The sequence below is a fragment of the Symphodus melops genome, assembly GCF_947650265.1.
Source record: "Symphodus melops genome assembly, chromosome: 3".
Taxonomy (NCBI): domain Eukaryota; kingdom Metazoa; phylum Chordata; class Actinopteri; order Labriformes; family Labridae; genus Symphodus; species Symphodus melops.
This window is the reverse complement of record NC_136693.1, coordinates 29866178-29879013: the sequence shown is the minus strand read 5'-3', so window position 1 is coordinate 29879013 and position 12836 is coordinate 29866178. Positions and strand designations below refer to the sequence as shown.

Below are 12836 nucleotides of genomic sequence, written 5' to 3'. Positions count from 1 at the left end.
GCTCCGCCTGCCTCCACCCGCTCGCTCGCCCGCTCTCCCTCTCTCTGCCTCTCTTGCTGGATTTCCTCTGTTTTTCTGTCTTGCTGTGGGGGAAACAAAGGGAACAAAAGAGTGAGAGGAGACAGTAAGCTTCTCATCCACTGTAGTGAGTGCAGCTCTCAGTGGAGCGCTGGGCAGACTGGGTGGACTGGTGCTACTCTGAGAACTAGGACAGAGGGCTGTTGACAGCAACCACAAGTCCAGAGTCCGGACCAGATGAAGGATCACAGAGGAGGAGTGGAGGAAGCAGAAAGCCATGAGGGAGGGGCAGAGAAATATTAAAGCTCGTTATGCTCTCACACAAGGATCAAGAGTTATACGTCCATATCCCAGTGTTTCCCAAACATTGATTAATCCCTGGCGGTCCGCCACATTATCGACAGGGACCGCCATGTGTACGTTTTGTGTATTCATAAAATTGCTGCGTGCACGAGAGCGCGGGGGAGAGAGAGTGCATGAGAGCTATGAGTATTTAGCGTGTTTTATGTTCCCTGCTCGGCTCTCTGACGAGCAGACTGAGACACAACAACACACAGAGCAACACACGCACACACACACACACACACACACACACACAAACACACACCACACGAACCATGTCGGTTCGACTTTATTCCGTTCACTCTCACCGCGTGTGCAGCTAACACAACGATATCAACATCTCACAGACTGCTAATTTAATGTAGAGGAAAAAAAACACATTTGATATGATTACAAACACAATATATTATTAGATTATTATATAATGCAACATAAGAAAAAGTAGATTTTATGGGATTTTTGTTCATTATTTTAGAGTTATGCATACAGCATAATCTGGACCACGTCTGACAGGTGGACACGCCCGGACGCTTAAGGCCCGCCTCTTTACCTGAGTCTAGATTTGATGATGAGCGAGGATGAGGAAGCATTTTCAATATGGTGACTACCATAGCTTCAACACGCCTCTTCAGAAAGCTGTGTGTGATGTCACTTAGATGACGGCCATGTTTTCCTGTCTGACTGGCAGTGAGACGACGTTTTGACGCCATGTTCATGTCGTAAGCTCTCCATCAGGCGCTCGGAGCAGCTTCCTCCCTCTCCCACATTTTTACATGGATTTGTGAATTTGAGATAATTTGTGTAAGTAGCGAAGAGCCACATGAGGTTTGAGCTTGTTAAAGCTTTTATTCATCAGGACTGAGAGGAAGGACAGAGTTCTGTAGAGAAATATATATTATGGGGTTTCTGGGAACATCAGGGACAGACAGGAAGCGGGGGGGGGGGGGATCTCATGTTTATGACAAGCTGAGCTCATTGTCAGGTCGGCTCCCCACAAGCCGGCTGTGCTCATTGAGTCGGTCATCTCTCAACTAAGAGGTCATGGGTTTGACCCCCCAGCTCCTGCCGCTGCTTGTCTTTGGACAGGACGTTTAACCCCACGCTGCTTCTGCTGCTTCGTCTGCAGTTTGTGGAAGTGTCGGGGCGACCTGCAGTGTAAAATCTCTTGAGAAGTCAGGAGACGAGATTTACCCTTTACCCTTTGATAAACAATGTTTGGGCAGACCTTCGTTCACTCACATTTTGTGAGTTTTGCTCTGTCACTGTGGAGGAGCAGCAGCATGCAGGTCACATGACTCCACAGAGGCGTGCTCCTTTTTTAAAGACATTAAATGAATAAAAAGGTTAATAGTCTTAATAAAGCTGTTTCACAGGTTCATCTAACTTTAGAGGCCTGTGTGATCACAATCATTTCTCTGCTTCAGTGATGTCACCAAAACGTTATCAGGTGGACTTTACCAGTGCTGACGCTAACAGCCTGTGCTACAGGTGAAACATGAGGACTGAAGCAGAGAGGAAACAAATACTCAAAGCTTCAGCCGGCCCAACCTGAATGCAATATCTGAATAACAGCTTGTTTTGAATTTCTATGTGAACTACTTGTATTCAAGCTCATATTTGGTTTTTACACATGCAGACAAATCATGAAAATGTCCTTCAGTTTTTCGAGATGTTTCCACAAAACGCTAGATTTTTTTTCAGGCTTATTTACCCTAAATTGTTTTTCCATCTGCCCCCTTATTAAAAATTCCTTCGAGTCAGGTTGAGCTGAAGGAATCAAATCAGGAAGTGTTCAACGCTAACTGCTGCATCAAGGTTTCTGTTGTGTTTCTCTCTCCACTGCTGATGGCTTCAGACTCTTACATCACGTCACGCCTCCTGAAACCAACCATCATGTGTAAACAAGAACTCAGGATGAACTGAAAGATTTTACACATTTTGAGGCGAGACAATGACTTTGGGTTCCAAACGGCAAACTGTGGTCATGTGATCCTCAGATGCAGATGTTGAATCAATATGGCTGAAAAAAGGTGATGACAGTTTTGAAAGACAATCGACCTGTGGTGCATTTCACAATAACACCACACCCATAGCTCTGGGATCAATATATTTAAATGCATGTGTGAAGGATCTCTGAGGTCTCTGCTGTTACTCAACAAAGAACTGTGTCGGACATCATCATCCTAATAAACTAAAAAGTCTCCAGTAAAACTGAATCAGAAATGTAGAAAACAAGGATCCAGGAGGAAACACCAGGCACAGGAAACCATGAATGGACATGCAACACCACAAATGACAAACAAGAGAGATATGTCGGTGCAGTGATTTATAAGGTTTATCTTTAATCGTGCAGCATCCTCTGATGTGCTCGCTCTTCTTCCTCTCTTTCAACTTTAAAGCTGAGCAGGCGATTAGTTTCGTTTGCACAAAGTTTAAAATCTTTTGAGTCGTCGTCGTCGTCCTTGTCTTTGAACCTTTAGGTACCGCACAGCAGCGTGCTAACACACACGCACACACACACACACTCAGTCATGCCTTGGTCATTTGCCACCAGCGTCTTTACTGATTTGAAATGTCTGAAATATGTTAATGAGATGCCAGGCTGCTCCTGTCTTTGTGTGTGTGTGTGTGTGTGTGTGTGTGTACAAGGAGGAGGCTTGCACGTTATCTCCCATCCACACTACTTAAGCTGCATGGGGCACTTCAAACAGCCTTCAACGGGAGGGAGCAGGGTGTGTGTGGGTGCATGCGTGTGTGTGTGTGTGTGTGTGTGTGTGTGTGTGGTAGAGGGGGTAGCTTTCCGTACCAAGGGGAAATGGGACTGTGATTTCAGACCAAATTAAAGCACATCAAACAGGCCAGATCAAAGAGCGCACAGCCCTCGCTGTCTGTGCCAGTCTGACATCACGACAGGATGCCCCACCCCACTGCGCGCACACACACACACATTTTTTCGAGCTGCCTCATTTTTCATATTCTCGCTTTTCCTTAAGTTTCGTGATGCATCCTCATAGCTTCATATCAACTTTCTGTTCCTGTAAAATATAAAAGGGCCTTATAAGGTTATAAAAAACCTCCAGTAAACACCACTCAAGTGCTTAACAGGGTTATAGGTTAACCTGGATCAAGTGTAATGTAATAAGTGTGAGGCTGAGTGTGAGTGAGTGTATGTGTGTGTGTGTGTGTGTGTGTGTGTGCAGTGAGAGGATGGGGGAGCAGCACCCATTAGAGACACAGATCTGAATTATGTTCCTGGCTGCTCCAGTCGAAAACCCTTTGATGCTGCGTGATGCCACCGGCTGTCAAAAGCGCTGTATACACAACGTGTGTGTGTGTGTGTGTGTTTTCATTTATAGAGATAGCTGCATAAGGAGAAAAGGAGGAGGGGTGGCTGCTGTTTTTTTGGAGGGGGGGATAAAGGAAAAGGGTGAAAAAGGGTGAAAAAGGGAGGGCGAGGTGTTGGGAGGAGGGAGTGGGATGGGTGTGTGTGTGTGTGTGTGTGTGTGTGTGTGTCTTTGTGTCTTTGTAGACGGAGAACAGAGAGGTGGTCTGGGGTAAGAGGTGGATTAAGGTGAAACAAAGACTGTGATATGGAGCGCTGCGTTTACTGTACAAAGACGTAGAAGAAGAGAAAGTGATGCTATTTCCTCATCGAAATGACCGAGCATCATTTTTCTGTTTTATGTTTAAGACCGAGGCAATAACCATTCAGATCAATGTATTCCCTAAACATGGCATTTAAGGATTATAAATATCTACCTACCTTTGTTAAAGACAGTTTCCTGTTATTAGTTACTGTGGTCCTGATGCTAATCCTGTCAGCAGGTTTATGGCAATTTCCATTCTGTTTTAGCATCAAGCTAACGCACTGAAATGTGCATGTGGTGCACCAGCTGGAGAATAATGCACGGCTGACTTACCTACATTCATGTGTGTGTTGTTGTTGTTGTGTGTCTTCTCAGTGCTCCTATCCTGTGTGGGAGGACTTCAGCGCCAAGGCCACCAAGCTGCATTCCCAGCTCCGGTAAGTCGACTCACTCGAGAATATTTAAAACGGTATTGGATAAAAGTCCAGGTGAAACTTAGACTTTAGTGTATTGGTCATGTTTGTGTTTTTCTTATATCCTGAAACTAAAGACAGATTCCTCTTTCTTTCATTAAATCGACAAGAATTCATTAATTAAGAGGTTCAATTGATTTAGATGTAAATACATTATGTCCTAGGTTAGTGGTCTTTACTTTATAGTTAAATCCATTTACCTGAACCTTTCATATTTTTAATGAATAGTTACTGTGTGTTCCTGTATCTGTGGACAGGAAATAATTACCAAGCTGCAACCTCAGGCGTGGAAAAATACACCTGCTTGGAGTACGACACTCTGCCACTGGCTCCTCAATTCTCCTCAACTCGATTTATGACTTTGAGACAGACGGACTTCAGACATTAACGATAAATACTCATCCACTGTTGTCTGTAACACTGGAGCTCCTTAAGACTGTTATCTCCGTCTGTTCACATGAGTCAAAGGTGTCACAACAATGCAGCAATACTACGTCCATAAACCTGAAAATATAAACCTGAGTGAAACAGGACCTCATTAAATAAAGCCTGATCATAAAATGCTGTTTTCTCTGCCTGTAGAACCACTGTGCTGGCTGCTGTGGCCTTCCTGGATGCCTTTCAGAAGGTGGCAGACATGGCCACCAACACCAGAGGTAAGGAAACACCTGTGTGGGGCCTTGTGTGTGTGTGTGTGTGTGTGTGTGGGTGGGTGTACGATCAGAGTTCTGCTCTTCAGAAGCAGCTTTCATGCAGCAGCACTGTCAGGAATGTGGCTGAGATATCATCGAGCCGTCGAATAAATTCTCCTCGGACTGATGAAAGTGTTTCCAGCTGTCTCTGGATGCACTTTGTTCACTGACTTGAAAGCAGACACACTGCACTGTTTATACAGACAAACATTTAGAAGTATGTTGAGGAGGTCAAAAGGAGGCGTCTCTGCAGCAGAGGGGACTTATAAATGCAGGAGATCCCTGCTAACAACATGGGCTGTTCATTTCAGTGAGGGAGAAGCTGGAGTCCTGCTGGCTGTGTTGTTGTCAGAGCTGTGTTTACATGGACGGGACGGCCGGCTCCTCCCCTTGAGTATAAAAGCTGTTTGAGTCAAGAAGAAGAAGAACATACTCACTGATTATTAGGATCATTCTGAGTCAGTTTACATGAAGCTACTAGCTAACTAAAGAGTGCTAACATTAGCATGCTAACACAACGATGCAGGACACAGGTGACTGAAGCTACCAGCTAACTAAAGAGCGCTAACATTAGCATGCTAACACAACGATGCAGGACACAGGTGACTGAAGCTACCAGCTAACTAAAGAGCGCTAACATTTGCATGCTAACACAACGATGCAGGACACAGGTGACTGACGCTACCAGCTAACTAAAGAGCGCTAACATTAGCATGCTAACACAACGATGCAGGACACAGGTGACTGACGCTACCAGCTAACTAAAGAGCGCTAACATTAGCATGCTAACACAACGATGCAGCACACGGGTGATCGCAGCTCAAGCCGAGGACAAGTTTGTGTCTGTGGAGGAGACTCAACACTACTTTCCTTTTGATTCAGCAGTGGCGTGAGGGTTGTTGTGGATGACATGTTGCATGATTGGGTTTTGTGAGGTTGATGTGTAGTTTGTAATAAACAACGAGCAATGTCAAAATCCCCAGACTCGTGTGGTTGTGCACTTTTTGTTAACTAAAACCAAAACACTGTTAACCAAGAGACACCGAGCATAACCACTACACACCTCAGATCAAGCTTTAGGTGACGGAGCGTTATGCAACCCATCCTCCTGCCAATGACAGCACACTTTTTATGCTGAGTCACATGAACTCATCAGAAATGACACTAAAGATGAACCTTAAGCATCTTCAGATCCACTGAAGAGTCTTGTGTTTGACTTTGTGGTCGTGAGATCAGGCTGCTGCAGATATTCAGCGTGTGAGGCTGCGGGCTGGGCTCTGGTTCTAATGTGTGTGTGTGTGTGGGCTGAGAGCAGAGCAGGTCAGACAAACGCTCGTCGCCCACTGAAGACGGTCTGAACACTGTGGGACCATTGAGAGTGTGATGCAGGGAATTTCTCCTCCTGCTGTGAATTATTGGATGCAGCTGCCAGACTGTGTGTGTGATGCTGATGTGTGCGTGTGTGTGTGTGTGTTTTCGGCCCCCAGGTGGGATCTTACAGAGGAGGATACAGGAAGAAGCTCGTGCTGCTTTTACAGGCCCAGACAGGAAATCACCGAGCTCTGTCAGCTCGTTACACGCGCCGCTACCCGTGCCACACACACACAGGGACCAAAATAAAACATAAATGAAGTTTGCACGAAGATGCAGCGTGTGCATCAGAGGCTCTTTGTACTTTCTGTACTGATGAGTCATCGCGGCTTGACTCTATTTGTCACATTGCTGCACAGTGCTCTGCCCTTTCTCAGGCTGTGATGTTCTCTAATAGATTCGTTAAATGGATGGAGGCAGAAGACGGCACCAATAATGATGCTCTCTGTCTTCCTGCCTTTTGCTATATCAATGTGCCACTTATATCAGCGTGTGTGTGTGTGTGTGTGTGTGTGTGTGTGTGAAGCAAGCCCAAAGGGTACTGATGATCCTGCGCTCTGCTTTTGTACTGACTCTCCATTTATGTGCCTGCATTGGTTGTGTTTCTATTTAGTGTGACAACCACATTTTATGTGCACGGAAGAATATTCATCAGATGAGTTTATAATGAAAACAAAAAAAGTCTGTCTGATGACTTGACGTGCAACATTTCAGGCAATGCATGGCTGTAAATGATTGCTGGCCTGAGATTATCCCGTTGATACAGTATGAGCATATCATATCATCATCAAATCTATGATAATCTAGAGTGGATGCTCACACAGGTCAGCATGTGGTGGACACTGTAGCTTCAGTGTTTAGCCAGCTCTGCATGTGATGGACACTGTAGCTTCAGTGTTTAGCCAGCTCTGCATGTGGTGGACACTGTAGCTTCAGTGTTTAGCCAGCTCTGCATGTGGTGGACACTGTAGCTTCAGTGTTTAGCCAGCTCTGCATGTAGAGACACTGTAGCTTCAGTGTTTAGCCAGCTCTGCATGGGTCTGTAAAGCTTTCTGCGTTCTAACCTCTCTCCATGTTTCATCTCCAACATTGATCCTAGTTTGAGCAGCTTTCTGCTGCTGGAGCTTATTAGAAACATGCAGAGGCTTTTTAGCTCGGGTACAATCACTTCTATCTGAAGCAGTTCCACTGCCCGCTTCCATCGCTGCAACACCTGTTCACCTGATAACTGCTCTCATATCTGGCAAACCCAGGGGCGTCCAAAACGGCCTTCAAAGCCCCGCCTACCTTCTCTGGTCCAATCAAATCCAGAGCATTCAGGGAGGAAATATGAACTCCTTTAAATGCCAGAGGAGAATTAGCCCTGAGTTACAGAACATGTAGGCAACAGGGAGCATAACATCGTGATTATCCACAGTCACGTGCTCTGTAATTACTCTGAGTTATTATAATGTTTGGATTGTTTAAAACGGGTTTGTTGGAGCATATCCAGGCCTTGTTTCCTGCTGGATCTCAGATGCATAGACAACCAGTACATACAGTCAGTTTTCCTGTGAAGACGACAGAGGTTAAAAGAGGCAGCGCAGTGATAGAAACACTTTATGTGTGTGTGTGTGTGTGTGTGTGTGTGTGTGTGTGTGTGTGTGTGTGGGAGTGATTTAACAAGGAGGTGAAATCCAGCAGGAGAAAATGTGGGAGTGATGGTGTGAAGGGTGAATCTGAGTGCACTTTTAGACGTGACACAAACAGCCTCTTTCCTGCGTGGTGTGTGTTTTACACTTTTAATAACTCGTCTTTATCGCTGCTCCCGTGTCAAAGAGGACACTCACAAACACACTCGGACGCAGATGTCCCGTCTAGACGAACATTCTGCCCTCAATTCTGAGCTCAGGAAAATGACTGATTTCTCGCCCGTTTTCTCTTGGCTTGAAAAAGTGTGAACATTTTTTTCTAACAAGCCGTTAAAAAGCACATTAAAAGAGAGAGAGAGTCCAAATTCTGTCGCTGCTCCATCTGTAGCTTTAAGCTGCCAGGCTCACTGAGCAAGGAGTGAAAGCACATACGCTGTTTGTCTGTTGGTTCTGATAATGTTCTTCATTTGGTCTTCTGAACACAGTCTTTCGCCTCGACACACATTTCTAGCTTTTGTAACATGTGGGAATTTTGCGATTAGTGAGCGCAGATTTATCGAAGCGGTCTCCTATCTTCGTTTTCTCACCCTTTAAATTCCACCAGATCACGTTCGCTCCCTCTCATGGGTTTCACTTCTTACCTAATGTGAGCGCTCCCTCTGGCTCGGCTAAACTGCGTCTCAGCTCCGGCGATCTGGAGTCCTCTGCAGCAGATAAATAAATAATCGAGCAGATTGAGGGGGGCGGGAAGTCCGACACTAAAACGCAATTAAAACATCCGGTTTATATGCAGAATAAAACACTCTGTTTTGAGGATTCCTCTGTCTGCACTGGGCTGTGCTGATCCGTGCTGCGTACCGAGAACACAGCCTGATGGACGAGGGGTCCCACAATGCACAGTGGAAGTACTTCGCTCACACTCACTGCAGGACGTAGTGTGGACGTTTACTGCTTATACCTATACACCACAAACGCTAACACAAGCTAACTGCTGTTGTATGCTAACCAGCCCGTCAAACAGAACTCAACAGCTGTGGATAAGAGCCAACAAAAGGTCCACCTTGTTCTGAGGAAGAGCTTCATCCACTTCATGTGTCGTCTCGGATTTACTCGTCTTTGTCGCTCGGTCTACGTTCGTCTGGTGCCCATTTGAATCGGCACCAAGCTCTGAATGGATCCTCATTAAACGGGCCACGCTGACCAGCATCACGTCTGAACAACTGAACCAACCTTTAAGCTGGGTCTCTTGTTTGCCAGCATTGCTGTGGGACATCAGAACACTTCAGATTGTCTGACGGTTTAAACCACTGAAACAATAGTGTCGCACTTTCTATATTTACCGCTTCACTTACAGACTCTGCTTTATTCCCCCGGTGATCCTGATGTTGTTGTCTGTGAGGATGTCGCCATGTCTGTCTGACTCCGTCTCACTCTCTTTGTATTCTGCACACACACACACACACACACACACACACACACACACACACACACACACACACACACACACACACACACACACACACACACACACACACACACACTCACTGCAGCAGCAGCAGTAAAGCCGGGGTCATTCCCAGGACTCCAACTATGCACAGTTGGCACACGGAAAAGCCGTAAAGTACCTCTGTAAGTGTGTGTGCGCGTGTGTGTGTGTGTGTGTGTGTGTGTGAGATGATCTGATGGTATTGTTTTATTGCCAGACTGCCTGTCTGCATATTATTACAAGGCATCATAATGAATATCATAAATCTTTTTAATATTCACACACACGCACACACACACATTCATGCGTGCTGATACATTTGCACAGCACTTCATCTTTACGACTCGTATATACACGACTTGACTTTGTAAAGTAGCGAGATAAGCGGGTATATTTTCAGCTGCATTTAAAGTGAGGATTTGCATTAATTTAATTTATTCAGAGCATGTTCACGTTTGACTCAAACAACAAGAACAAGTAGAACACAGCACGTGTTCACCTTCACTTCATTGCTTACATGTTGCCTCAACGTCATGAGGCTTCTTCTGTTTCTACATATTCAATCATTATTAATTCACCCCTTTTTTTATGACAAATCTATCTCTCACTCTCTCACACAGTGAAAACGGATATTTTTGGGATTTCAAAATAAGATACAACAATTTAAATACCGCTACCCCGAGGTGACAGGAATGGATCTTTCTTACGGTTTAAATAAACAAAGCTTTGCTCCGTTCAGCTCATGTTCTGTAAATCTGAGCAGGATGAAGGTGCCTCAAAAGATCAGAAGACAGGAGTCACAAACTCTTTGGGCAAAGACAAAGTATGAGTTTTTAGAGAAGCTAAAATATGCTTTCAAATAGCAGATGTGTACAAACACCATACTAAAGAAAGCAGCTCAGCCTGTTGTGGCTCAGTTATGCTACCTGCACGCTTTGGGCATGCTGAACGATCTCAGCTGGAGACGTATTTTGTGCCGTCGGCCGTGCAGCATTCAGAGGGGCACGATGGTCCAAAATGCTGCTTCCGAGGAACCTAATCATATTTGATATTTTGGTCGTACGACTTCAAACCTCGGCACTGTGAGAACACGAGCCACGAGTCCCAACCTCAGGGCCCTTTTTTTCTTTAACCCTTATCAGAGCTGTGAAAACTGTCAGACAGCATTTGACAGCAGCTTGACAACGTGTGACGGGTCTTCCCTCTCTCATCCCCAAAGAGTTGAACGAGTGAAACGTGCGTGCAGAGGGATTGCAAAAGTCATTCTCTGTTTTGTTAAGAGAAGGTCATCAAGTAGGGTGAGGGGACGTCCCCTGAACTGAACTGAACGGTGCAAAGACACGTCGAGCTTTGGAAACTAATGAAATCATTTTAAAAGTTTAAGAAGGAAACACTTGTTCAGTAAAGAAGCCTCCTCATTGCTCCAGACTTACCCACCATGCACTTGGTCGTGGATGATATTTTCAAGCTGTATGTTAGAAGAACCCGAGCGATTATTTTTTAGCAAACAGGAAGTGTACAGAGTCGGGGTTAAAGTTCACGTGGAGGAAAGTGAAGAAAAGAGGCCGGAGAAGTCATTTCAAACGTGTTTATCTTCTCCTGCAAACACCAGAGGAAGTCAGCGAGGGGGCAGGAAGCCATGAAGTTTATGAGAAATGTGGTTCGGATTTGCAGAAAACACTCCCACTAATAATGCCGCTGTGGTGTGACAGAAAGGCTCCCGGTGATCCTGACGTGCTCGCAGGCCTTCGTGGTCATTTCACTCAGGCGGGAGTTTTAATGTAAGGTTTGTTGGTGTTGAACTCTGCGACAGACTTCACACAAGAAGAAGAGTACACTGATTGGCTGTAGAAAGAGATTGGAGTTCACTGTGGTGAACTGTGAGGGAATTATCGTTAAGGTCTTTAAATGAAGCGGAGCAGCAGCTGAGGGTTGTTGAAGACCATAGAGGACTGTTTGTGAATCAGCAGCGAGGACACAGAGACGACTGTTGTGTTAAAGTGAGAGGAAGTGTTCAGTAGCCGCACAGAGCCGGACTGTTCCTGTCAACACAAACATCAGCAAAGTTAGCAGATACTGATTTTATTTCAGCACAACGACATCGATGATGACGTTTCTGCGTTCTCCAAAATCACTTCTATCTGAAGCAGTTCCACTGCCCGCTTCCATCGCTGCAACACCTGTTCACCTGATAACTGCTCTCATATCTGACAAACCCAGGGGCGTCCAAAACGGCCGTGTTGCAGGCATCTTGACAGTTTACAGCTATGAGGCTCTGCATGAAAGGTCAGTTTACTCTGCGCTCTGATGTGATGTCCAGCAGACTTTCTTGTCGAAAAGACAATTAGAACAAGGCCAGTTCTCGTCTTGCATCCAGCAACAGGAAAGGGGAAGTATGAGAGGATGCAGATTATCTGTCTCACTGTCAAAAAACTGCAAAGAATTCACCATCTCTCAACCGACTTCTTTGTAAACCAACATTTCAGGTCTTCTCCCCAGAGACGGGGGTCTGAGTACTGACATTAACCTCACACGTTGTTGTTTTTTTCAATCGGCCCGACCAAACAGGTCATGTGATGTCAACCATGAGAGGTAGAAAACAGAAGCCCACGGGTCTCAGGCACTGATCGAATGCATCTTTTTTCAGCCTGTGCATTTTGTGCACTTTTGCATATTATGAAAACGTGGAGCAAGAAAAGGCAATGAAAGCAATATAGTCATTAATCAGGAGAAAGGACACAAGAGTGTATTGCTGCTTGTGTACGGTTTTGTGTGTGCGTGTGTGTGTGTGTGTGTGTGTGTGTGTGTGTGTGTGTGTTCATTCAGTAAGCATCCAGCACTCTCTCATTAGCTAGACGACTGCCTGGAAGAGCACCACATGCTGGCTACATTGATGACTCCCTGTGTGGGAGGAAGAGAGGTAACACTTACATGTGAGGCCACTTAAGTTAATACACCTACACACACACACACACACACACACACACACACAATGTACAAACACACACACATGCAACTCAGCACGAGCGGTTTCCCTTATTCAGCGTGCAGCATGGCACCTCCCCTGCAGGAATTTCCTGCTTGTTAGATCCAATACTCCCACAAACACACAGTCATGCAATCCTAACATGCATGCATATTAGCTCACAGGCTTGTGTGTGTAAACATGGAGGCCCTGCACAGAGCATGCCAGGCAGTGGTGACCACACACACGCAGACACACACATGCATGGTTC

General features: G+C 45.5%; 1 protein-coding gene across 3 annotated transcripts in view; it reads left to right on the top strand.

Moving 5' to 3' along the window:
* The window catches only part of mtss1lb (MTSS I-BAR domain containing 2b), a 223060-nt gene that overhangs the window by 12971 nt on the left and 197253 nt on the right, over nucleotides 1-12836 (top strand). For all 3 annotated transcript variants that reach the window (XR_013778760.1, XM_079339523.1, XM_079339524.1), the window contains exons 2-3: nucleotides 4323-4384; nucleotides 5003-5076. Coding sequence is in view for 2 of the 3 variants with exons in the window: in XM_079339523.1 (XP_079195649.1) it covers nucleotides 4323-4384; nucleotides 5003-5076 (136 nt within the window). In the remaining variant the exon portion in view is untranslated. The remainder of the gene's footprint in view (nucleotides 1-4322; nucleotides 4385-5002; nucleotides 5077-12836) is intronic.